Consider the following 27500-nt stretch of genomic DNA (forward strand, 5'->3'; position numbering starts at 1 on the left):
GTCCAGGATAAAAACATCCAAGCTCAATGAATACATCAAAGAGAAGGCTCCAACGGATGATGTACTCAAAGAATGTCTCAGACAATGGGGAGCAGAGGATGGGGTGCTGGAAGAGGGACAATCATGGGAGGAAAAGCCCCTACACTGGATGTACCACCGAACCATAACTGAAGTGGCTGATCTCAAGAAGTCCTATCAGTGGCTAGCGTGGGCTGGCCTAAAGGACAGCACAGAGGCACTCATCCTGGCTGCTCAAGAGCAGGCCCTGAACACCAGAGCCATAGAGGCAGGGATATGCCACACCAGGCAAGACCCAAGGTGTAGGTTGTGCAAAGAGGCATCTGCGACAATCCCACACATAACTGCAGGGTGTAAGATGCTGGCAGGGAAAGCCTACATGGAGCGCCATAACCAGGTGTAGTCTACCGAAACATCTGTGCGGAGTATGGACTGGAAACCCCAAGGTCAAAATGGGAAACACCTCCCAAGATAGTAGAGAATGACCGAGCAAAGATCATGTGGGACTTCCAGATACAGACTGACAAGATGGTAATGGCCAACCAACCAGATATCGTGGTCATAGATAAAGGGAAAAGGAAAGCCGTTGTCGTGGATGTAGCGGTCCCAAGTGATGGAACCATCAGAAAGAAGGAACATGAGAAAATCGAGAAATACCAAGGGCTCAGAGAGGAGCTGGAGAGAGCCTGGAAGTTAAAGGTGACAGTCGTGCCTGTGGTGGTGGGAGCACTCGGAGCAGTGACCCTCAAACTCGACGAGTGGTTGCAACAGATCCCGGGAACAACGTCGGTTATCTCGGTCCAGAAAAGCGCAGTGCTGGTGCTGGGAACAGCACGGATACTGCGCAGAACCCTCAAGCTTCCTGGTCTCTGGTAGAGGACCGGAGCTAAAATGGGGGCCAGGCACCACCCATGGGGGGTGAGACGAGGATTTTATGTATATATATATATATATATATATATATATATATATATATATATATATATATATATATATATATATATATATATATATATATATATATATACAGTAAAGTCTCGTTATATCGATATTCAAGGGAGTCCGAAAAAATATCGATATAACCGGGACTATCGATATATCCGATCCTGCGCCGAACGGCATTAAACAAAAGCCGCCAAAAGAGGGCAGCCAAGCGCCATATAAGAAACGGAGCTGGCCATTAGCTCCCTTTTTTTTGGGGTCAGAGATGTTCCCCCAATGTTGCCTCAAAATGGCACATATATTTCTTTAATGATTGTAAACATGTATGCTTTAATCTCCAGAACTACAGTGTATTTGAAACATATTCATAACTGGATGTGTAACAAGAAAGCATATTATCCGAATCTGAAGCCATTGTTTGGATTCACAAGCAATGCAAGATGTCTTGGCGTGAAGTCATTTTTATTTGCATTTGAATAAAAAGTGACATCGGCTGTCCTTTAATACACAGTATGGAATGTTAATAATTTTCAAAATCATCGCGCTTCAGCAGACAAAACAAGAAACATTGTTGCAAAAAACGATTGCATTCATATACAGTACAGTGGGCATGTACATAACACAACAGGGAAACTGCAACGCTTACATCTTACTGTATTATGTATACAATTTAAAAAAGTCATCAATCTTCTTCTGCTTCCCATTTTTACCTTTTAACACAAACACTTCAATCTCGTCTGCTACACACGAGCTAGCGTCTGAAAATGAAAATGGCTCTGCTACACGGGTGCTGGGCACGTAACCAAGTCACCTGACCAAGTCGACCAATGGCGCGACTGATGGCGTGACACGTAACCAAGACACGTGACCAAGTTGACAAATGGCGCGACCGATGGCGTGTCACGTGACAAAGTCACACGGCCAAGTCGACCAATAGCGCGACCGATGGCGGCTCATGTGACCAAGTCGACCAATGGCGCGACCGATGGCGGCTCACGTAACAAGACACGTGACCAAGTTGACCAATGGCGCGACGGATATATCGATATAAACAACAAAAATGGCCGGTGGGGGATGAAAAGGAGCACCGTAATAACCGGATTATCGTAATCACCGGGTATCGTACTAAACGGTACTAATTATACATAAAAAGACTAGAAATGTGCAAAGGAAATGAAAATAGTATCGTAATAAGCGGTACTATCAATATAACCGATATCGATATAACGAGACTTTACTGTATATATATATATATATATATATATATATATATATATATATATATATATATATATATATATTGTGTGTGTGTGTGTGTGTGTGTGAGCATATATATATATATCTATTGAGTGTAGAGGTTACTTTTAGTCAAAGTAGATCTCTGGGCTGCTCATGTATTAGTGGTCTAATGTTCCTGTGAATAATTGATTAGGTTCTCTCTGTGTTTTTGATAATTAGTTGATTGCCTCTTAGCTCTAAGCTTTACATTTTCCAGTGCGTGGGCTTGTTTCTGGTGGGGGTAGGCTCACGACTCAAGCTATTCTGAAAACAATTGTGTGAACAGAATAAAGAGGATACTTTCTTTAAGCTGTGAATTTGTGTATGAAGTTTCTGAAGGAATGAGAGGACTACACATAGATTTGTTTCGCATTGACTTTTCAGTCTCAAGTGGTCAATCAGTTTTGGTTTTCAGGGGTGAAGACACATATAAAGTATATTGCATTTTAGATTTACTGTGGAAGTTGCGTACGTGGTCTCTTGTCATCATAGACCATTTATATCAATTGAAAACACTATACCTAGATTCACAGACGACAACAGCGAGTCACAATTTTCATACAAACAATTTTACTACTACTTCCTATCTGTTCGCTTTAATCCAAATGTCATGCCATATAACACTTGGTTTTCCTTTTATGAAGTTATCCATTAAGTAAAAAAATAATAGGAAAGTTTTAGTGCTCTTGGTTGCCTGTTGACATAACCAGTGGTTTTGATGAAACATTAATTTTCTCGTCAGTGTAATCCTTACACCATCACAAATCTATTTTATGGGCGATCATATTTGCATGTCTAATTTAAAACAGATTCTTTTCTTACAGACAGTGTTTTTTAGGTGTTCAATTACTTGACATGTTTCGGCGTATACTTCCACCTTCGTCACACTTTGACGGAAGTATAAGCCAAAACGTGTCAGGTAATTGCACACCTAAAAAACACTGTCTGTAAGAAAATAATCTGTTTTAAATTAGACATCAAGTAGACAAAATGAACTGTATACAAACATATTTGCACGTCATCTTAACAGGTCGTCGGCATCTACTACTTCATAGTTTGGATTTTTGCAATCCGTAAATTGCAACTACAGTTATTATCCTTGAATATTTTACCTGTAAGTACGTACATTTCTTGCTGCTGCACATAGCAAACTGAGTGAAAAAAGTAGTAGGATGGGGACATGCCCATGCGTAGGTAGTCCATTCTTTCACAAACACACGAGTGAGGGATATGTGTGGACAGATGAGGTGAAGTGAACGTGCATCATCGACAGAGACCCCTTCGTTCTCAGGATCAAAGGTCACACTGCAGAGTCAATTAGCGCAGCCACCGTGGGAAATGGTCAATTTCAGAGTCTTAGTCTTATCAATCGGACATTGCTGGACGAAGAACGTGGCAGGTTCAGACAAATGTGCTTTGCAGTGTTGGCCCACAATGAGAAAACACAATGATGCTTTACTGTACCCCCCAAAAAAATGAAAAGGCAATTAGAAAATACTTTAAATTTTATTTTTTAGAGTTTTCATAACATAATTTTTCTTCCTTGATTACTCTTTTTCATCCATAGTTTCATTTTTGTCGACTGCAAAGCAACACCAATGCCTTGACTTTCACCCCTGGCTTGACAGGTGCCACCTGGGCATTTTCCCAGCTTTCTTATCACTCCAACAGCGGTGGGATTGGGTACCAAATGGGCTGCATACCTTGTTCAACAAGAGTTTGCTTTGAGGAAATTGGGACAAGGAGGAGGGGGTGAAAGTAATCATTTGTCTCCATTTCAGCAGAAATCCTTGGTGTATTTCATCACAACTGTTGCTGTTCTTCCCAGGGACATTTAGAACTCTTGCATTTGTTACTTATGTGGGTTCTTTAAATGAACCCTTTAATAGGCTTCCCACTTGCATTTACTTACCTAGCTAATGCCTAAATAAATAAAAAATATAGTGATAATTTGTGGTTACCAACAAATTTCCCTGAAAGGGATTGGCCTTTAAAGAATTTTCCGAAATTCCAAATGGCCATGAGACTCCTGGTCATGGCGGTATAAATTTGAATGATAGTCACAAATTATTTTTTCTAAAATCTGTAACGAAATGGGTCTTGTGTTGTAATATCTTTCTTGGTTTGAACCAGTGCCTCGAATGTGTTAATTAAATGGCCAAACTGGAAGTGAGCGCACAAGCACGACATCATTAAGCGTTTGCATCACTCAGAAAACAAAGGGTGCCGTTTCGAGGTGAATTAATGCGTGTTCCCAGGTGAATACAAGGGCTGTTTGACTCAAGGCAAACAGATGCTAAGAAACGACAGCACCAAAGGATGAGCAGCTCGACACACAGCAGCATTGAAGTCAGCTTCAAACCTCACCTGTAGTATGCATTGATTCCTGTCCAGAAGAGAGATAGAGAGAAGTGCCGTTTATTGTTCATGCGAATTTCAGGCAGATTAACTCTTGGTCTCCAAATGCTACCCCTCCTTATGTGAAAAAAAAAACATGATTCGGTCGATTTATTAACATCCACAGAAGGAGATTCCATTAATCTCTTCATTAGTCCACATGAAAAATGGAAGCACTTATTAAAATCACATCCAGCTGTGTCCACTCGTTAAAACTGGCCACGCCGCACGCCGCGTAACAATTCACATGGCACGATACCAATACCAGGGCACAAGAAAGGGTCTAAGTTTCTACCACCCTGGCCTGTTTTGACTTGGCACCGCATGATAATTGCTCTACTCTTGGCAGGGGGCTATGAATAAACATGACGTGTATCAAGGGGTGTTTGAATGTGCCAATTTTAATTTTGTTTAATCTGCACAGCAACGTCTGCTCCAAATCACTTTTTTGGTCCTTTTTTGTGCCATTTCCGTTCACTTATTTTCCCACTCTTCCATTCCCAGTTAGCTTCATTCTCTGTCTCACTACCTCCCCTTTGTTTTTCCACATCTTGAAAATCCCATTAATCTTAGCCAGTGGTTTGAATAAAATTTATGGGCAAAGCAATTGATTGGAGTATCGATCCCACTCAGCTGAACGATCATCAATGTGGTAAATTGGTTTCTTGGAGGATTTTTTTTTTCCTGGTCTATACATGTAGGAGTCAGAGCTTGCATTTTCAAACAAAGTACTCGAGATAAAAGCATTTTATAAACAAAGTCTGAGCAAGTAATGCATTCAATTTGGGTGTTGAGATCAATTTAAAGCTATCTTTCTAGAGCTTCAATTTAGAATGTGTCCACTGAAGTTCAATGTCCTTGTGTGGTATTATTCGGTATTATTCAGGGTTAAATATATGCTTGGGTACGGCAAGAAAGCAGGATACATTTAACATAATCATTTCAGCAACACAATGGTTGCAAACATTCCATTTTATGGCCGCCGAGTCAGATACACTTGTCTAAATTTTCCATCATGTTAAGATAAGACTTCAACAACTCAATAAGTACTCAAAGCTTTATTACAGGACTCTAACAAACTGCAATTTGAACTTTGCGTTATTATGTTCAGATTAAATCAGAGATGAGTTATAAATACTAACTGGCAAACGGTCATTCATGAGATAAAGATCCGGTGTAAGTGACTCGTCGGCATTGAAATACAAAACAAAGTGCTTGATGCAGTGTCAGTGAGTTCATATGTGTGGAAGCAGGGAGTAGAAACTGGAAGATAGGGGGTCATGTTGCTCATTTAACAGAGCAAAAGGAAGAGCTTGTCAGGGAAACAGTTTGTGTGGTTGCTCCTCAAAAGGTCAAATGAACTACAACCCCTTTACTGCTCTTATGGCTGTCTGTCACCAGTCTCCCTTGTACAGACGAGCGTCCCCTTCCCCTCGTCTCCCTGCTATCACCCGCTGCCATACACTCCCTTTGATGACCCATGCCTCTTGTCAGAGAGACACTTCCAGGCAGGCGGGCAAGCAGGCAGGACAGCCCTTTGATGGGAACTAACACTTGCTAAAAGCACTGACATGCAATGGCAGTCGAGCTGGTGTTGAGCGGGGTGGCGTTTGAAGATATTGGGCGTTATATGTAACTGTCCTTTGACACACACACACACACACACACACACACACACACACACACACACACACACACACACACACACACACACACACACACACACACACACACACACACACACATACACACACAACCCCGCACTTGCACGCACACTTACACTAGCTTCCAGGGTTTTTAGACTTGGGGTGGCAAAGAGAGTCTGAATGGCAAGGCACTCTCAAAGATACCCTGACTTTGAAGGCCTCCAATCTTCTCTGGTAGTTTTAATGAAGTCATTTGAATATTTTGCTCTCATTTTCACCGAGCAATGCTTTCAATACGGGACCACAGAAGAGATGTATATAGAAAGGTGAATTTTCAATGTGTTTGTCGCATATTCTGTATCATTTTCCATCTGATTGAGAAGAAGAGGCCAAATATAGCACAGACTGATCACTTGTCAATCATCGGACTGACACAATCACATTTGCATTCACATCCATTCAAAAATGCTGATCCAGAAATTCAGTAACACCCTGAATTGGTTGCCAGTACATATCGGTGAAGAACCATTTAATAATAATAATACATTATATTTCAAGCGCCTTTCAAAGCTCTCAAGGACACTTTACACTGTAAAGTGTCCTTGTGACTGTAAAGTTTACAGTCACAGACAAGCAAATATACAATAATAAATGAAATACAATTATAAATATTATACAATAAATAAAATACAATTACAAATAGAAACAAGATATAGAGCTACGCAGAAAATGTAATTTTAAATAGGTGGGTTTTGAGATGGGATTTGAAGATGGAAAGACAATCGATGTTACGAATGTTGGGAGGAAGTGAGTTCCAGAGTTTAGACTCACAATCACACCTTGGGAACATTTAGGATGCATAAACCTAGCATGTTTTGGTAATGTAGGAGGAAACCGGAGCACCGAAAGAAAACGCACACAGGCAAAAAGATAACATGCAAACTCTACACAAGAAAGCTGAACCTCTGTCCTGTAATTCGGAAGTGCTAAACAATTGTCAACCTAGGGTAATCAACATTAGACTTCAGAGTTGCCAGTCTTACAGTGATTTTTTTTTTCCCCCAAGGCAATAAAATATTTACTGCCTTACGAGCCAGTTCAACAATTGGACCCCTGTGTAAGTTTCTCATTACACAGGTAGAAGAACACATTCCTTTTCAAAGTACCCACGCTTGCACCTGCTTCTTTGGCCAGCCTTTAACATTGATCCACATTCCTCACCATTCTAACTGTCGTAGATACTAATGGCGCTCAAGTTCTCACACGTTTTCAAAGTCAACGACAAACTATTCACAAGAATAACTTTACCCAGGGGGACACATTATTGATAATGAAATAACACCTGGAAATGTTTGTTAATACAAAAAAAAGACAGACAGACATTTTACTCATTCCTTTTTTACCCCACAATGAAGTCTTTTTTTGTTTGAGTCTCTCAATTGTGGTATAATGATTAACATGGCTAGGCATGGGAAGAGGCTGGCTGTTACAAAGGAAGATGTTGTTTTGGGGCACTGTTTGACCTGACCTGCTTCCAAAGCTCACCTTGCTGGTCCATGGGAGCCAGCGCCTGCAATTCAGCAGGCGTAAATGTTTTAATCATTGGAACGAGTGGAATTACTCAGAAACTGTTGACTAATGAGCAAACACAGAAACCTGCACCAAAACCTGGTAAAGGGGCACACAGTAACACACCAGAAAAGAATGTGGAAGGATTCATATGAGAACATGGGAGCATATGCAGCTGACTTTTGGGAACGATTGAAATAAACAATATACAAGTATGAAAGACAGTGATATCAGATGATTTGCACAACTTGTGTGCAAGTATCCGGTACGCTCAAACTCTATTGTTCTTCTAAAATTATAGGACCACTCCCAAAAGACTCAATAATATTTTTCCCGGAAACTGATGGGCTTTTGTGATTTTTTTCCCTACCAGGTAGATGATCAGATGAAGCTTCTGCAGAACTGTTGGAGTGAACTCCTGATCCTGGACCATGTCTTTAGGCAAGTGGTGCACGCCAAGGAAGGCTCAATTTTATTGGTCACTGGCCAGCAGGTGAGTTTTTGCAAAGCAAATCCTGTAATAGAAATAAGAACTTCAATGTGAATCTATTGCCTATGTAAGATTGTGTAAGGACTATTGTTTAAACCAGCTGCAAGTGGCTGGCAAGCAGTTCACGGTGTGCCCCGCCTACTGCCCGAAGACAGCTGAGATAAGCTCCAGCACCCCCTTTGTGAGAATAAATCTGTTCAGTAAATGTGTGAATAAATGAATGAATGAATGAATGAATGAAAGAAAATGAATGAAAACGAATGAATGAATGAATGAATGAATGAATGAATGAATGAATGAATGAATGAATGAATGAATCATGTGAGCGCAAAGACTAGTCTTTTTTCAGCCACTATTTGATCAGCTCTAAAAGCGGCATTTAAAAGAAAAGGCCCTTGGTGGACTGGAACATGCAGTATGGCACAGGGTCGTGTGTCAAATTCCAAAACATGCTTATCGAAGCATGCCTGGCACAAATCTCAAGTTGTACTAACCTTTCATCTTAAAACTCAAACCAAAGTGCACATGAATGTAATGTCATTCTCATGGTCATGAACCAACGGCGCAACTGTTTTTATTTTTTCAAAGGGGGCGCGTTCTTTTTCGTGTCATAGGCTCAAACATCAAATGATATAATGACAAATGGGTCATTCTGTTGAATGCCTAAGCGAAACCTCATAGCATCGTAACATGATGAAAAGGATATTTGGACAGTTCAAGTTCTGCTGGTGTCCATGAAATTCATGTGTCAAATATTTAAATGAAAAAAATATTTTAAGAAGTTCTTTGACCAGCTGCATCAAATTGCTTTGAATACTCTAATCACACAAGCATGCTTCAAATCAATCAGGATGTATTCAAATCTTTGTTTATTTTTATTTATCCTGTGTCTCGACAAGAGGAACACTAAAATGGGATTGATTGTCTGATTGATATGCAGGTGACTTGGGTTAGTGCTAACTCTGCTATAGTGGCGTTATAGTGTTTTCCCCTGTCTTCGTACTTCGGGCCAGGAGGCAATCACCAAAGGCATCACCATCAACAGTCCAATCATTCAATGAAGTTATTTCATGCACAGTTGATTTTATGTAAATTGATTGACACTTTGGAGAGGAGCCAGCGTCAGCCTCCCACCTGAGCCATAACTCTCTCCTTTATGAATGGGGAAGAAGAAAACAAAGCACAAAAGCAGTTAAGGAAAGAAAGGGGCAGAATAAATGTGGATTAGGGAATGGAGCACATATACTCTAACAATAATCTTCTATACATCATTATTCCTAAAGCAGGGTTGACATCTATCTATCTATCTATCTATCTATCTATCTATCTATCTATCTATCTATCTATCTATCTATCTATCTATCTATCTATCTATCTATCTATCTATCTATCTATCTATCTATCTATCTATCTATCTGTCTGTCTGTCTGTCTGTCTGTCTGTCTGTCTGTCTGTCTATCTATCTATCTATCTATCTATCTATCATTAAAGAATAAAGGCAGAAATGCAGGAGGAACTTCTACAGCAGCACTTCTTATTTTTAACTTGCAGAAAACCCACAAAATTCAAATCACATTGTGTTTCTTTTTGCAGGTGGACTATGCAGTGATCGCATCACAGGCCGGTGCCACGCTTAATAATCTCTTGAGTCACGCCCAGGACCTGGTGGCTAAATTGCGTTCTTTGCAAATGGATCAACGAGAGTTTGTCTGCCTGAAATTCTTGGTCCTCTTCAGTCTTGGTGAGTCCAAACGGAGAGTATTTGAATACGTGAGGATGTACGACACTGATTGAATAATATGGAAGGGGGTTGGTTACCTGATCTTTGTTTCGTTGCTGCAATTGTATTTGTACAACTGAGATCGCTGGTGCGACACTTTGTCTGCTCCGGGTTTGCACTGTTGGAAACAATTCCTGGTTGTGACTGAAACCTGACTGAGAATTCACCATAAAATATTCTGGATAACATTTTGGAATCAGAGGTCAAGTAAGTGATGCCCGAGGGGTAGCTAGTGAAGGGTGAACCTTTATTGCAATGGGGAAAGGAAAATATATCAGACATATCGAAGTGAAGGGATGAATTTTAATAGATTAACTTCAGGGTCACCTTCGTAGTGTGTGTGTTTGTGTGTGTGTGTGTGTGTGTGTGTGTGTGTGTGTGTGTGTGTGTGTGTGTGTGTGTGTGTGTGTGTGTGTGTGTGTGTGTGTGTGTGTGTGTGTGTGTGTGTGTGTGCGTGTGTGTGTGTGTGTGTGTGTGTGTGCGTGTGTGTGTGTGTGTGTGTGTGTGTGTGTGTGTGTGCGTGCGTGCGTGCGTGCGTGTGTGTGTGTGTGTGTGTGTGTGTGTGTGTGTGTGTGTGTGTGTGTGTGTCAATAAATACAGATCAGTCTGTGGTCTGGAAGCTATATGGACCGTGGATAACCACTTTAAGAACACACAAGCGCAGACATGCAGATGCACGCTCAGAGACAAACACACATTCATGCACACACGCACACGTATGCACAATACCAATCATATGTATTGATTTTAGTGCTTACAAACAAAGAAGCAGTACTAATGAATGGCTGCTTCGAAATCTGAAATCTCACTGGATTAATGTAGAGACATAGACTTCGAAGAATTCAGAGGTACATTCAAAAATGTGTGAGCGTGTGTGCATGTGAGTGTGTTTGTGCGTGAGAGTCAGTTTTGTTCAACATGTGTCTACACGTGGCATAGGGTTTGCTGGGGCTCATGGTCTAAATAATTTGGCAGGAACATCATCCATAATGAAAGACTGACCTCAGGGATGTGTATAGCCCCTGGCAGTGCCTGTTTTCCAGCATTGCCGGAGTCTCCCATAGAAGAATCCCGACACCGGTGGCGTTGCATTTGCTGGAGATCTCTGTGTTGGAAATGGAGGTGCTTGGACTCAGCAATGCAAAGCCTGGAGATTTAGCATTGATTCACACTGCAGACAGCTGAGCAGAGGTGTGTGATTGATGGTCTGATCTGAATATATGGAAGGGAATGAGAAAGGAAATGTTCACACAACTGGCTTACACACCGCCAGCAGCACCGATTAATACGGATGTAACTAAATGAGGCACGAACGTCGATTTGCTTTGACCTCCGAGCGTCCAAATGAGTTCTAAAGAGGGATGAGATTTCTTTAATAGAAACTGGTCAAATTAAGTAAGAATCAATATGAATTAAACAAACGCAGTAACCTGGTTTTTTTTCACTCAACACCCTTTTTAAGCGTGAATTAAACTCATTGACCATTATGTGTATATTATAAAATCATTATACTTTGCCAAATTGTGGACTACATCCGTGATAAAATTTTGTAACATCATGTTGTCACCCGGCGGCCCGGTAGTTCAGTGGTTAGCACAACGGCTTCACAGTGCAGTCCCGGTCCGGCCTCCCAGTGTGGAGTTTGCATGTTCTCCCCGGACCCACGTGGGTTTTCTCCGGGTCCTCTGGTTTCCTCCCACAGTCCAAAAAACATGCATGGCAGGCAGATTGACAAATCCAAATTGTCCCTAGGTGTGAGTGTGAGAGTGACTGTTGTTCGTCTTGGTGTGCCCTGCGATTGGCTGGCAACCAAGTCAGGGTTTCCCCCGCCTCGTGCCCGAAGACAGCTGAGATAGGCTCCAGCACCCCCCGCGCCCCTAATGAGGAATAAGCGGTACGGAAAATGGATGGATGGATGGATGTTGTCACCCACCCTGTGTACGGCTGGGTTATTTATTTATTTATTTGGGTGGCATGAGTCAGGTTTTGTGTCACCTTTTCAGCAGCTTTCCATTCGTATGGAGCATGACGTCTTCTTACTGTGGAGAATTAAGCACCAGCAACTGAAGTACCTCATATTTCAAGGATTTCAGACACATTTTTACAGCATGTAGTTCATCTTACATTGGTGAAATCAGTTTTACTGGTAAATTGGTTTCTGTCATGATCTGGTCGGCGACCTGCACAGGTGCTGATCGTCCAGATCAGTGGCGGACTGCCACGTTCGGATTGGCGACCCACGGGTAGCGCTCTCAGCCCTGCCTGCTGCCTTGTAGGTGCTGGTCATTCCCAATCAATGACACTCAAAAGGACACCCGGCACAACCATTCGTGGTCGGGTCATGGTTTGTTGTATGCTTTGTATGCAATTGTGTGCATTGTGCATTGTGTATGCATTGTATGCTGTGCATGTGTTTGTTTTATCTTGGCAGACTTAGACTTTTATTCTTGGTCTTTATTTGATACTTTGTATGTTTTCCGTTTGAATAACTTTTATGTTTTAGATTTTGTTCCTGTTTACTTTTTTTTAATACAATTTCTCAAACACAACCTGCTGCTCCCTCCTGCTTGCTTTTTAGGATCCACTTCTGCCATCACCACTTTGCAAAATGTACTTTGCCCTCCTCGTGCCCTTTCATTAGAATAGCAATCGATACGATGGAACACGCAGGTTTCACAGGGGCCAGTCGCTCGCTCTTGAATGACCAGCCCACCAAATCACGACCTCTGTGGCGGTGTTAGGGTAGTTGTTCAGTTGATTAACCCCTCAAGGTCTGCAACTTGCTCACAGACACAGTTTCTGAAAAAGGCAGATAACTTAAGATTTAATTGGTTGTTTACTGTCACACTTGTTGGAGGCAAGCACACCAGAGACACTGTTATATGTGGGTGCCGATGAACCTGTAAAATTTGGTGCTGATGAAATATGGACTATTGAGCTCTGCCCGATAACCCCAATTTTGTAAGTTTTGTCTAGTTGTAGTTTTCTGTGTTGCGTTTAGCTGTGCATTTGGACCCACAGATGATTATATGTAACAAACCTTACCCATTTTGGATAGAATAATAAAAACAGCTTTACAATTGCCTGCCACATCAAGACGGCGCCGCGAGAGTAGCTGTCTTTACAGCAGCTCATGTGTTTTGTTTTTCTATTTTCATTCCTTTCATCACTTTGCTGCTGTCAAATGTAAATTTCTCCACTGCGAGACTAATAAAGGCAAATCCAATCCAACTTGACTTATTACTACTACTACAACTTATTATTTTTCATATTGGTTGGGTAGTCAGACAGTCACAGCCCTGATAAGAGAACACTGACTGAAGTCAATTGTCGATAAAGACAGAAAGATATAGATGTCACTCCAGCTGAGCAAATCCCCGTCCTGACCTGACCTTTTTTCCCTCAGTGTTGGTGTTATTTTCTCACCGTTTCACTTTATCATTCTCCTTCTGCGGCATTCTCTCTATCTGCTGTCATTCTTTCCTCGTGTCAAGTGAAGGCTTTGGCCTTCTATCAAGAGGGATGTGATCACTCTACTAGCATTGATCTTGATGTATGAAGCTGTGAGCCATGGCCGTGTGTGTGCTGCAGTAAAGTCATGACCATTAAAGGTCTAGAGAGACATAGTACAGCCTGGGTCAGGGTTCAGTTAAGAATTACTACTAGTAGTCTGGTGATAGAATACTCTTAATGGGTCTTTGATTTCTTTTTAAAAGGTTTTAAGTACTTAATGGACATACTGTCAAGCATTACATGATCATCAAGTGACAGGTAAGCACAGAAGTGACATGTGGTCTTTAAATAAAAAAAAAGGTTGTTTTCATTCGGTTTCAATAATTTACAATTCAAACTATATAGCATGCTGATTGGTTTGTTTTTCTGCAGTACTCTCCTGTTTATTGCTTTCATTATCATGAGTGGGGAGTGAGGACTGAGGGAAAAAAACACACACCACTTATGAATTTTCACAAGTGTGGTGTTTGATGTAAATTCCCTCCGCCAGAGACAGACAGCCCTCATATTGGCAAAGCACTTGCAGGCTCAGAGGTCAGAGTCTGCTCTGCCAGCAAACGACTGGGCTCCGCGGGTCGGACCGCGTCAGCTCTAATTGGGTGAGACGTGTACTGCCAGTCCTCGTCAGCTGGGAGGAGAACCAGATGAGCTGTCAGTGCTGTGCTGAGTGCTAAAAGCTCCCAGCAGAGATGTGAGATTTGTGGACACAACTTAGAATAATGCTCCCAAATTGTAGTGTTTAGGTGCAACATCGCCTTCCCCCAATGTTGACAGAAAGGTAAATGATTTGAAAGTCTCTTAATAACGCTGCACCCTTAGACTCCAAAGTCACTATTTTGCATTTCATACTCAGCCCTGAGTACCAAGTGTCGCCCTTTTGGAAGTTGAATTAAGCTACACCTGCCTCAACAAAAATCACCATGAACTGTCCAATTTCCAATATGTATATTATTATGATTCTAATTTGCATTGACATAGAACTACTGTATAATTTTGAGAGCTCAACAATATGATAGTAAACAGCATTGTGTATTTAAACATCTCTGACATTGTTAGCGAAAACTAAATAAAAAAACATATATGACACCTCCAATTGTTCTTATTGACTGTAATGATGCAAATGCTTAAGCTTAATCCGAGGTAAGTTATATTGTTCAAGACAGTAGCTGCACAATGTACAAAACAAAGTATTACATAAATATACTCCATGTTTAACAATTTAAATGGTTATTGATCCAGTTATTACTTACTTACTTATCTTCCAATTTAATGGAAGATAAAATTAATACTTTCTTATTCCAACTTCAGTCACGGCTTCCATATTTTATTAACAGGGACATCTTGACTTTAGCACTCAATAAAGCACTGCAGACGAGAAGACAAACATGGTTAAAGTGACTGACCTTGATAAAACAGTGTACTCTCCTCACCTTTTCCCGTCTTGTCTGTCGAAATAGTGTGCCAGAAGCAAAACAGTCAAACTGAATCCCAATTAAACAACATCCTAGCTGCTCTGAATCAATCTGCCGATCCCTGACCAGGTTGTTCATAAACCACGTCCTAGCTTCTGTCCCCCATGTGCCCGGGAAATATCAATTTCCTGAAATGAACCGAATCATTTGAATTTGTCAGGACTTTGATTACCATAAGAAGACGGCAATGGTTCAATATTTGCCCCCATTGGGACCAATGCAATATGGAGCCTGTAAAAGGCGGACCACGATACAACTTCATTAAAAGCAGTAAACATTTATTTATTATTTTATTGGAGTGGGTGGGGCTTGTTTGTTTGTTTTTTTTCTGTCATGTACTCAGCGATATGGAATTTTCTTTTGACCTAATCAATATATGCTGCTTACAATAATAGCACTCTGTAAAATGCAGATCACTGCAAAACCTTCTTCTTCTTTTCCTTTCGGCTTTTCCCCTCAGGGGTCGCCACAGCGAATCAATGTCCTCCATCTATCCCGGTTTTGTGCATCCTCTTCCCTCACACCAGCTACCTTCATGTCCTTTTTGACAGATCACTGCAAAACCTTAAAAATCCCAAATTAGATGAGCGACCACTCCAGAACAATTTGGACCAAATGCTGAGCATTAATTTGGGTTTTTGCAAGAAATGGGAAGAAATCACACATATGCCAGTCACAAGCAAGCATCAAGCCATAAACTTCAAATTTCAGGCAACATACAATCTTGCTCCATCGTAAAAAATATTGACGTGATAATACTTTTATTTAAACAAACTTTTCTCTTGCCATATCACAGACATATAGAATTATAATTATGAAAATAAAGTACATTCACATCTCTGAAAAAAAAAGAACGTGTATTAAATTGATTTAGGACACATCAAATATGATGGGAACACTTCCAACCAGACAAACAACTTAAAGTGAGTCTTTGTGTTGGCCTACAAGTCAATGCTTAAATTGTGATGTTTCTTTCATGAAATATTTTCACTTCATTGTCCTCTCAAACTAAATTAATATCTGTCATGGTGCTAATATTTAACGAGCTATTCGTGACCTAATCTCTCTCTCTCTCTCTCTCTCTCTCTCTCTCTCTCTCTCTCTCTCTCTCTCTCTCTCTCTCTCTCTCTCTCTCTCTCTCTCTCTCTCTCTCTCTCTCTCTCTCTCTCGCTGTATTGTTTTGATTTACCAAATAGGTATCTATCAAGTTCATGTTTAAATACTGAAAAACAATGGTTCATTGGGTACAATCATGACCATCCACTGTCCAATACAAAAACTAAAAAAATAAATAAAACAAAGGAATTCAGCAATTTAACTGTAACATTCAACAATATATGGTATGTTAATTTCACTCTTTAATTGGTATAAAACATATACCGTATTTTCCGGTGTATAAGCGCACCGGACTATAAGGCGCACCCCCAATGAATGGTGCATTTTTAATTTTTCCCATATGAAAAGGTGCACTGCACTACAAGGCCTTGTAGTGCAGTGCACCTTCAATAAATTACATTTTTTTAAATTCCATATAGATGGCACATTGCAATATAAGGCAATACAGTAGAGGCTGTGGTAACATTTTATATATCCCAGCATGGCGTACTACTTATTTTACAAGGCGAAATTGATTTGGTGGCTTATGACAGTAGTTGCAAGACTTGTTGTAGCTCAATATTACTTCACATATAAGGCGCACCGGCGTATAAGGTGCAGGGTCAACTTTTGAAGAAAATGAAGGCTTTTGGGTGCGCCTTATACACCGGAAAACACAGTCAGACAAAAATACTTAACTTCTGGATCAGTCACCCATGCAGAATACACTTTGATTAATTATGCCTGAAAGATGGTATAAATTCTTATTTGTTTGGTAGATACTACATGGGTGCCATGTGAGTCCAAGCTCCCACAGTTTTAAGAGTCAGTTTGTGCATTGGTGTAATAATAACACAATTGAAAAATATAGTGGTGGTGTTTGCAGTTGGGCACACTATAGATTTATGTATTATGTATACGGCCAATAAAGAGCAATCCATGCACAATCCATTGCCTTCTGCTGGTCAAACATATGTTGATTAAAAACTATTGGACTGTCATCTACTTTTCAAACAAATCTCTTTACCAGCCATCACCATCCTCCAGTCTTCGTTCTGAGGCTGCAAACCAACAAATAAAAAAGTCATTCGCCACTCTACTAAACTAAAACAAAACGCACCTTCCACTTTGGAGAGAATTCAGTGTAATCAGGCTGCAAAAAAGGCTTTCAGAATTTATGAAGCAATAAAAGCTATGCTTTGCAATCATTCCCGATTGCAGGCTGTTGTCATTAGGGCCATGCACTGACTTGTGTGTAGTTCTGAGGAGACAGCCGCATTTCATCTTCGTTTTCTTCTGTCCAATGCATCACCTTGGAAAATCATGTTTCTCCATTCACATGTTGAATTTCCAATCTGAAGCTAAGACTTTCACTGTATTTCGTCTCAACATTAATCAAATGTGGACCGTTTAAATGTTTTGTCCATGGTAATATGGGCACTTAAAATGCACAGAGAAAATAAACATAAACATAATCAACAAGATGTCGGACAAATCAAAATGCATTCTCTTCTATAACATATTTGTTGATAACAGAAAAAAATACCATCTCTGCAGGAGTCCAAGATGGCGCCCGCAGCCGTCAGCAAGTGCTCTCATGAGCATCACTTTTTTTGTTGTTTTTATCTTGTTTTTGTGTTTTCTTTTGCCACTTTGTGTTGTTGTGCGTTGTGTGGAACGGATGCAGATTGTTTTTCAGCATTATTGGCCACGACATTCATCAAGGAGGAGACTGTGGTGAGCGGTTGCGCCTTAGCGGCTGCATGAATATGCCGGTACTGTTTTTGAATGGGAGGAATGTCGCTGCCATTTGACTGTCATCGGTGGACAGCTCTGGGGCCATTGTGCTTCTTTGTGGCTGTAATGGGAAGCATCTTCACAGCCCGCTTTGTTCAGTGGAAAGGTCAGTGCTGTTGGACAGTCTGCGGCTGGACGGATGCATGGCTTGAGAAGCCCGCGAGCCCGCGATGAGAAGAAAGGAGCATCAGCGCAGAGTGCTGATGCATATGTGGAACTGTCTGTTTATGTGGGACAGGAGATGTGAGACAATGTCTTTTCGTCAATAGATGCTACAGCTGCGTTTTTGCTTTCCACATTTAGCTTGTAGTCGACGTGCACATTCCACCATGATGATCTGATCCACTGGTGAAAAGACGCTTTGATCCTCTCCTCTTTCATCGAGAACTGTTTCGTGTAACAAAGAGGGTACAGAAAGTGCTGACTCTCTGTGTCTTTGTGTTGTCATATTATTTGTTATATAGTTTTTTGTTCTTTTGACTTCAAGATGGCGCCGCGAGAGTGGCTGCCTTTCCAGCAGCTCCTGTATTTTGTTTTTGTACTTTCATTCCTTTCATAACTTTGCTGCTGTGAAATGTAAATTTCTCCACTGCGACACTAATAAAGGCCAATCCAATCCAAGACCTCATATTTTACTGTAACATTCTTATTTAACCTTTAAAATGAGACATGAGAAAAATACCCATGAAGAAAGTGTATATTTCTATTCTTACATGGGATTTCAGACATAGATATTGCATGTGGGGAAAAAACATTCTGTATATCTAAATTGCCCCCCCAAAAAAATCTGAGGATTCAAATATATTGCCAACCTCATACCAAGGCACGACTACAAAGTCTATTTTCATCTTCCGAATAGTCCAACTGTCTCAAATTATGTTGATTCTAATAACTTCCGTAAGTACCAGCAGTGTTACTTATTGACCAGAATGATATTGCTATGTGTGTATATATAATGTGAAGTGTTGCAGCAGTTGTTAAGCTCATTTCGCAACAGTCATAATCACTTTGCCACTACTCTGTCGCAACCATTACACGTGCAGCACCACCTTCCTCGTCATATCTCAACATTGTGAAAGCAATGTTGTGGCACTTGGATGTAGACCACATTTGATCCTCTACAACCAAACAGGACTAACCTCCAAGGTACACAATCGCTCCACAGCTAGACGTGGGTTTATAAAAGTTTTTGAAAAGAAATGAACACTTTGCTCCTCCTCGTCCTCCTCCTTCTCTCCCTCCTATTCCTCTGCTGATGTCCTGCTCTCTCGTGTGGGGTGATTGAAGGTAGCCCAGCAAAATTGTTGCCCACCATCTCTACCTTCCATTCTACCTCTGCCTTATTACTGGCTGTCAGTTTATTATAAAACATTAGGAAAGCAGAGGGACACTTGCCGTTACTGTCCTATCGATCGGCACAGATGGATTCTGTGATTTAGAGTTCGCCTCGGCTCATGCCCTCCATGTTCTCGGTCTCCCATTTGCTTTGGCTATTGATGTTTCAACATTAACAATTACAAGCTGCAACAGAAAATCAATTCTCAACTTTTATTACGGGCTGGATAACGCTGAGGGCCCTTCTGCCAGCCCATATTTAGGAGCTACGGATACTCCGTACAGCACGTCAGGTGTGTTCTAAGTGGTATGGGCAATATCAATCAATTGTTGACGCACTACAGGGGCCATCACAGGTCAATAGGGGCCTTAAGTGTGCAGCAGACTGTAAGTAATCAAAGTTGTTTATTTTTAAATCCTGTATATTAATATGTACTTATATTGAACCATTTTGAACATCAAACACACCTCAATCTGCAATAGACGCCGATTGATCAACCATCTTGACTGACCATTCACCTGCAACCCATGCGCACAAGTGTGTGCGTGTGTATGCGTGTGTGTGTGTCTGCACTCAACTGGTGTGAATGTAAAGAGGCAGAGGCTTTTCAAACATTTATGAGGAGCAGTAGTACATGAGTTCTTCTGGGACAAACAGCCCCCGGTTCTGTGCTCACAGTCCCGATCAATGGAAGTCAAGTTCATTTCATCCCTCCACCCCCTCCTTCTCCAGTCACGCATTGGCCCACTAGTGGGGCTGCATCACACTTACACTATACTTTTTTTCGTGACTGTACATGTGTGAATGTGTGTTTCCCAATTGCCAAAGCTTCGGGTTATCATGTCTGCTGCAATGCTAATACTCATACATTCTCAGTGGCCATGTCTTGGGTCCCACCGCTCTGCTGGCTAGGAAAGCCCTCCACTCCAATTAACGACCAAGGGATGCATGCTGGAGCCAGGGAGGACAGACCCGGGATACCGAGGACCCTGCGGTGAACAGGCTCATATTATTGAGGGAAAGCACACATTGTGCAAACATGAGTGTTGCAGAGTACCATATCACCACACAGTAATTTGTGCAAGTGATATCTATCTGTCTTTTTTTCTGTAAAATAAACCATCATTCATTAAAGAACCATAATGATCCAAATGCTTCACCGCAATTTTAATGGTTTCATGAAAGCACTCACGACATAGTAGCCTCCAGTTTCCTGGACTCATTGTCAAAAACAAAGGCAGACAGGGCCATGATCACAGACTTGTTAACTGTATGTCATCTGATAACAAATATAATCGTATTCTCCCCAATCCAAAATACATAACTGTCTCTCGATTGACCATAGGTTTGTGTCATATGTGCAGGTATGACATCAAGAACATTGAATCGATCAGCTTTCAATATGAAGTGAACATCTTGTTGCACGATGTTCACTGGTACAGCCATCACAATGCCACTGTACCCTTCCCAGTACTTGTGCTTTTGTTCCCCTTTTGTTGTTTTGTTTAAGCAAAACAGCTTATTTCCACATTTGCTTGATTTTTGATCAACAAGGCTCAAATCCTAAAGCCTCAGGTGTCCAAACAAGAGACATAAGCAGGACAATACAATTTAGCTGATGACACACATAATAAAAAATAAAGCAATCAAGCAATTAATCATTGTTTACATAATGTTGCTTTGGAAAACTTCTATGTCAAGGCTCTCTATCAAACTCATAAATCAAACATTTATACAAAGCAAAAGAAGGAAGACCATTATTGTTTCCACTCCACAGATTTTATCTTCCTATTTTGGCTGGAGGTAAATGTATTTGTAGGAAAGTGGAGGTCACCATTCAGTAGATGTCCTGGGCCGCTCAACAACAGTGAAAGGGTTTCAAATGGCCCCTGAGCTGTAGTATGGACATCGCTGCCCTATTACCATGTTTAGGGTCCTTGGTTAAGAAATTGAGCCCCAACTTGCACTTTCCTGTGTCAATTTCACATGTATTTGTATCGGGTACTCCGATCTTCTCCTACATTCCAAAATTACGTCGGATGGCCCAATTTTTGCCCATAGGTGTGAAAGTGAATGTGAATAATTGTTCGTGTAGTATCTGTGTCCTGTGACTGACTGTTCTCCAGTCCAATGTCTAACTTAGTCTATAGACTCCAACTTGTGAAAAATATGTCACTCTGTTCCCAAATAAAACACATTGCCTTTTTTAACAAATAAAATCTTGGTTCACAAGGACACGATTACAGGAAAATCATATAAGATGAAATCATTGACAAATGTCTTCCTTGTGTAAACACAATCTGGAACAGGATGTACACCAAAGGGTAGTCTTGGGGCCCTATGTTTAAGTGTGCTACGGGTTCAACATTCAAGACTAAAAAGGCAATCAGATGTACCCCCAGGTTTTACACGTACAGCGTGTCAATCATTTCTTGAGGTGTAAATGGGAATAGTATCTCATCAGCCTTTCTTGCGTGCGTAGACTCAACAGGAATTTGTGTTGCTGCAGTTATTTCCTTAGAAAAGACACTCCATAACACAATGCCTTTATGACAGGTTTAGCTTATTATCAATCAGTCGTGTTACTCTTTAGTTGGTCATGGGCAATTTATTCTTTCAAAGAAGTAATAATGTGTTTCACACTTCAAGAGCATTCAGAACGATGTTTAACAATTGATGCTGTGTGTGTGTGTGTGTGTGTGTGTGTGTGTGTGTGTGTGTGTGTGTGTGTGTGTGTGTGTGTGTGTGTGTGTGTGTGTGTGTGTGTGTGTGTGTGTGTGTGTGTGTGTGTGTGTGTGTGTGTGTGTGTGCGTGTGTGCGTGTGCGTGTGCGTGTGCGTGTGTGTGTATGTGTGTTTATGTTTGTATGTGGAGCAAAGAAACGGTGCTGTCTGCATTCCATTTCCTGGTCAACTTGTTCTGCACAGTCTATTATGTACCATCAAAAGGCCATACAAAAGCTGCCCCTCGCGCATTAAAAGTTGAACCTTAGTTATGACATAGTACAGTCGAACCTCATAATCACATACCTGGGGGGACATAGCAAATCTGTACATTAGCGCGGTAGTTTGTTGTCATCATTTCCAATAAAACAGTTTGCCAACTACGATGGAGAATACAGTATGAACATTTCCAGAGGTAAAAACATTAACATGAGTTACATATGAGCATGTTACAGCAATTACAAGCAATTATATGTGTTTACAGTATGAATAAAAAAATATTTATTAGGCATGAAATAAACAACTGGAGCGTTCCGACATCATCTCTGACAACATTCAGAATCAGAACCAGAAAGCCTTTAATAGTCCCACAATGGGGAAGTGTATCATCTACAACAGCAAAATAGAAATGCATGGGGCGGGGCACAGAAAGATAAAACAATTATTGCATGTACAAAAAAAAAATGTCAGACGACTGAAATGTACAACTGCACAACGAATTTCATAATTAGAACTGTACATAGGGCAAAGTATAAAAATATATACAAGTATAAAAAACATATTTGATATATGTAACTAACTGTACTTGTTCAGTCTGCTAATAGAAAGTGCTTTCTCCAGTTAAAAATGTGTCACACCTCTTTCCGATCACCTTTCGATCTTAGCCTCGAAATCTGCCAAAATGTTGTTGTCAGTATGAATGTTTACCAATTCCGTTTCCCTTTCAAAAGTAAGGCAGCCGTGGGAATTAGCTTCCCACAGTTTTTATGTAATGAAGACCTTCTCACTATTTTGTGGGTAAAATATATCATTATAATGAAGTTTACAGGATGAAGGTATAGGTAAAAATAATGACATGCAATTGTGAATTTTAAAGGACAACCTCAAATGATATGGCTTTATCCTTTTGGGATTAAGACGACAGAATCAGAACCAGAAAGCCTTTACAGATAGGGCATACCTATTTGTATAGATCAGTGAGCATTGTAGTTCGAAGTCGACACACGCCACAGTGACCTTGTCACATGTTTAATGAACTTAGTGGTCAACCACATTATTTTAAAAGTTGTTTCTTAAGTTATTCCACATACATGTAAAATCATAACGTCAAAATTAAATATAGATTAAATACATTTATTCTACTGCAAATGGAGTGCACATGTTGGTCTTTTTTATGTTGGGTTGTATAAACTTGTGCATTCACCTACTGACCCCAAATCATAAATGGAGCTGTGTGGTAGTGTCACAGTCTAGCCAGCATCGTAAGCCACTACTGTGATGGTAAATTAGTGGTCAGCACCAATGCTCCCTTGTGTGCGTTTGTGGTTTGTGTGTGTCTGTCTGTCTGTCTGTCTGTCTGTGTGTGTGTGTGTGTGTGTGTGTGTGTGTGTGTGTGTGTGTGTGTGTGTGTGTGTGTGTGTGTGTGTGTGTGTGTGTGTGTGTGTGTGTGTGTGTGTGTGTGTGTGCGTGTGTGTGTGTGTGTGTGTGTGTGTGTGTGTGTGTGTGTGTGTGTGTGTGTGTGTGTGTGTGTGTGTGTGTGTGTGAGTGTGTGTGCGCGTGTTTGCACGCATATGTGTGTGTATTACTTCTTTGGACAATGTGGTTACAAGATACCTCTGAGCAGGCAGAGAACTGCAGGGTTTTAAGGTTTTGTGAATGCATGCTGTGGTTTGTGTGTGTGAGGGTTTGTATGTAACCAGATACAGTGATTAAATGTTTTAAAGCACAGATGATGCAACAGGTGCCCTGGCTCAGTGGCTCTGGTTCTCCCATCCTTGCACTCTTGCCGTTGACCCCATTAATCCATCACAGCTCCTTATTGGTCTTTTCTTGTCCTGAGATATATTTTTAGCAACAAAGCGACATGACTCAACTGTCTGCACACACTCCGAAGCACATACATCCATCACAGCTCTCTTATTGACTTTTTGAGAAATTAACTTAGTGGTGCAACAAGGAGCTGCAAACAACTGCCTGATAAATCATATGGAGACAACAATGTATGCATCCATAGAAAATTGAGGTATGATTAAGTGATATTGTGATGCATCCTTTTGTCAGCGCCTTTGTGCCACCTGCCACAGATGCCTCTAAATTCAAACCCAACGTTCTGCAATCACAACTTCACAAGTTCACTCCACTTGTCACGTGGGGGATCAAAATCACACAGAGAGCAAATAAGTTGAAAAGACAGTGGAACATTTGGTCATATTTTCTTTAGTTGGCACTACCCACTACTTTGCATCATCAAAAGAGAATGATGGGTATTGAGGGAGTGGTGTTGAAACAAGAGAGTGAGAGAGTAAAAAGACAGAGCAAGAGGAAACGTGTGGGGTGCTATGGATTAACTGTCCTTCATGCCGAAAATATACATCCCCAGGCACATGGTGTTGAATTATTAATTTAAATTTGTCAGGAAAAGAATAAGAGGTGTCTATTGACGGGGAGACGGGCCTTTAATGAGGCCATTAATGGGGAGGCTTCCCACAACAGGCACCTTACTGACTGCTGCAGGAGTTTTTTTTTTTTTTTTTTTTTTTTTTTGGGGGGGGGGGGGGTTGGGAGGGTTGTGGGTGAGATACTTGACCCCCCAATGATTTTCTGTCACTTCATCATAAACAAGAAAGGTTGACTTACGCCTCTACCCACCGAGCCCTCTCACAGCTACTAAACAAATCCTGTGTATAATTAGCCAAGGGGCGCAAAAGTGCACTGAATGTAAACAAGGTTAGGGAGAGCACGACAATATCACTTTCCACTATATTGGTGGAGGGGAAGAGAATTTCACTGCACTAGAAGTATTTTTAATGTTTTATTAGTGACATTTGGTTAAAAAAGACAACCATCATTTTCAAACAAACCATTTCACCAATAATGTGAAAAGATTATCATTTCAAAATGCAAACACAGCTACGCAAATAATTCTGATGGTGTCAGTCAGTTATCTTAGAAAGTCACTTTTTTTTCTTTCTCCCAGCATTTTAATTACTTTTTTGTTAATGTATACATCATGAAGTATAGAGTGACCATACTTAAGTGCGTTAATTATCCTCCATTGGCAGTCCTGAACTATCAGCCATTGCACATAACTGTTCTTTGCACAGTTGGGACGGAATTGCGGTCAGAGAATCGGGACCTTTGGGTCATCTTAGATCAACAATGTTTTTCACAATAGTATGTATGCCAGGAAGGTTAAATAGATGAGAAGTAAGAAGATCAGAAGGACCTTGAAAAGCCAGTGGGTTCATTGCTGATTCGGGATGGTGAGTGTCCCTCTGGCAAATTGATTTTCATTATGCTGAGACAATGTGATATTTTCTTTGAAGTCGCCATTAAATAGGAGGCTTCCTCTGTCGTGCTGCAACTCTGCAGATCTATTTTTTGTCATGATTTGTCTGATAATCGTGTATGAGTCCAAATCCAATCCAGATGTTTTTTGACAGAAAGTACTCTTTCCGATGGATGCCGTGTTTTACTTCAAAATGTTTTTTTCCACTTCCACTTCCTTTCCAAAAGTAGAAACGGAACCTTGGAACCGAGAGGCAGACGTTCTAACCAACAGAAAGTCAACAATGAAATAAATGTTGAAATAATGAAATGTTGAATAATGAAATGCATCCTTTTTCGACTGGAAGCTCTCAGGTGGGTCGTCTCTTGAAGAAAGGGAAAGACAGAAGTATCTAATCCAGGAAGTAAATTCACTTCAGGAGAAATCCCAAGCACCTTACAGCTAGCATAGACAATGGGAAAGTGCTTCTCTCTTGCTTCCTCCTGCACAGAGCGCCTTCTCACTTGTTTATTTTATCACACCTCAGGCACTTTTGCCTCCGTTCCATCTCTTGACCCCTTTCAATTGCCTTGCCGAGCCCACCAACCTGTTATTGTGCGACAGAAGAGAACAGACCGCTCGCTACCTTTTACTAAGAACTGCAATGTTGTTAACCAAGCTGTAGATTTGTTCTAATATATCCCCAAATGGACTCCACTCGGTTCTCTTTCAAAGCTTCCCGACATCTCACCACTTGACTGCTTTAACGGGAAGGTTTGATGGCTGAAAAGACAAATTGAGCCTTCAGATTTGATTCTGACATGCTGACAAATGCGTGTCCCCTCCGATGGTGTGTTGTGTGAGAGAAAGGAAGTGTGTCTGCGTTCGTAATTATTTATTGCTCACACAGAGAATCGTCAGCCCCTGGACATTGGGCAGATATTAGCTCCAGGGCATGAGGCTACAGTAAGTTACTGTAACAAGAGAATCAAACTGGAGGATAGCCTGTGTTCAGAGCCTAATGAGGCTTTTTCTTGAATGTAGAAGAAGCCAGAGTGTGATATTTGTCAGGTTCTTACAGCCTATTAAATATTGATCAGTGCTTTCAAGGGCATTTGAGGCTATTTGCCTATTTTCCCAAATTAGACATTGTAGACCTGACTCCATTCAACATACAGCACAATAATGATCTCTGAAAAGCCCAAAAGGTCAGTCTGGGAAGTGTTTCCTGCTATGTCCGAACAAACTGCATTTTAGTCTTGATCCCATTCTAATATAGAGGAAAACTTCAACTTTCTCAATCGCTGATGTCTTTCCCCTATGTTTCAGAGTCTTTATTCATGGAGGGTCAAGTGTCACCAAAACTTGATTTCTAATGTTTTTTCTACGTCACTAGTCCTGTTCAGGCCGATGAGTGAGATGATGAGTTAGTCGATGCCCACCTGACACCTTCCTAAAAGCAAACCACTCCTTGGTGTGGGTGGCAGTCCGTTGCAGATACACACTTACGGTGTGCTTGAGTGGGAATGGAAAAAATCTGAAGTCACCGTAGGTGCATTGGGTGAACACAAAATAATATGATGAGGGGTTTCAAATGTTCATCTTTGTTTTGGAGTCTGGCCTATAATGCATTTATATTGGTTGCAGGGTTATTTAAAACCTGGAGCATTTTATAACTGTTGGTGTGGGCAATGTAACTGCTCGGGATACAAAATGAATTGTTGTCCGCAGGAGTTTAGTCAGTAACCGGGAGTATTGTAGTACCTGGAGTAAGTAGTGGGTACATTTGTCGGACTGTGCACAAAAATGTGGTGTTGCCCGCTGAGATGGCGTTAAGGGACTTTCAAGTAGTTTTGAAGGATTTGCTGATAAGAAAATGGATGGATGATGAACACTTCAACCTACTATACATATGTATTTAGATATTGGTCATGAGGGTGACAGTTGGAGCTCTCAGT

The 27500-nt window shown here is 40.9% G+C and overlaps 2 protein-coding genes across 2 annotated transcripts in view; one reads left to right on the forward strand and one right to left on the reverse strand.

Moving 5' to 3' along the window:
• Nucleotides 1–27500, forward strand: part of nr5a2 (nuclear receptor subfamily 5, group A, member 2) — a 57260-nt gene that overhangs the window by 23067 nt on the left and 6693 nt on the right. Inside the window, exons 5-6 of the mRNA XM_089000250.1 lie at nt 8224–8343; nt 9934–10081. Coding sequence (XP_088856376.1) covers nt 8224–8343; nt 9934–10081 — 268 coding nt within the window. The remainder of the gene's footprint in view (nt 1–8223; nt 8344–9933; nt 10082–27500) is intronic.
• LOC148895833 (adhesion G protein-coupled receptor D2) overlaps nt 18800–27500 on the reverse strand; it is a 100062-nt gene continuing 91361 nt past the window's right edge. Inside the window, exon 24 of the mRNA XM_089000243.1 lies at nt 18800–20322. Within this exon, the coding sequence (XP_088856369.1) occupies nt 20242–20322 (81 nt within the window). The 3' untranslated portion in view covers nt 18800–20241. The remainder of the gene's footprint in view (nt 20323–27500) is intronic.

The sequence above is a fragment of the Hippocampus bargibanti genome, linkage group LG07 (genome assembly GCF_051943395.1).
Source record: "Hippocampus bargibanti isolate YZ-2025 linkage group LG07, ASM5194339v1, whole genome shotgun sequence".
NCBI classification, from domain to species: Eukaryota; Metazoa; Chordata; class Actinopteri; order Syngnathiformes; family Syngnathidae; genus Hippocampus; species Hippocampus bargibanti.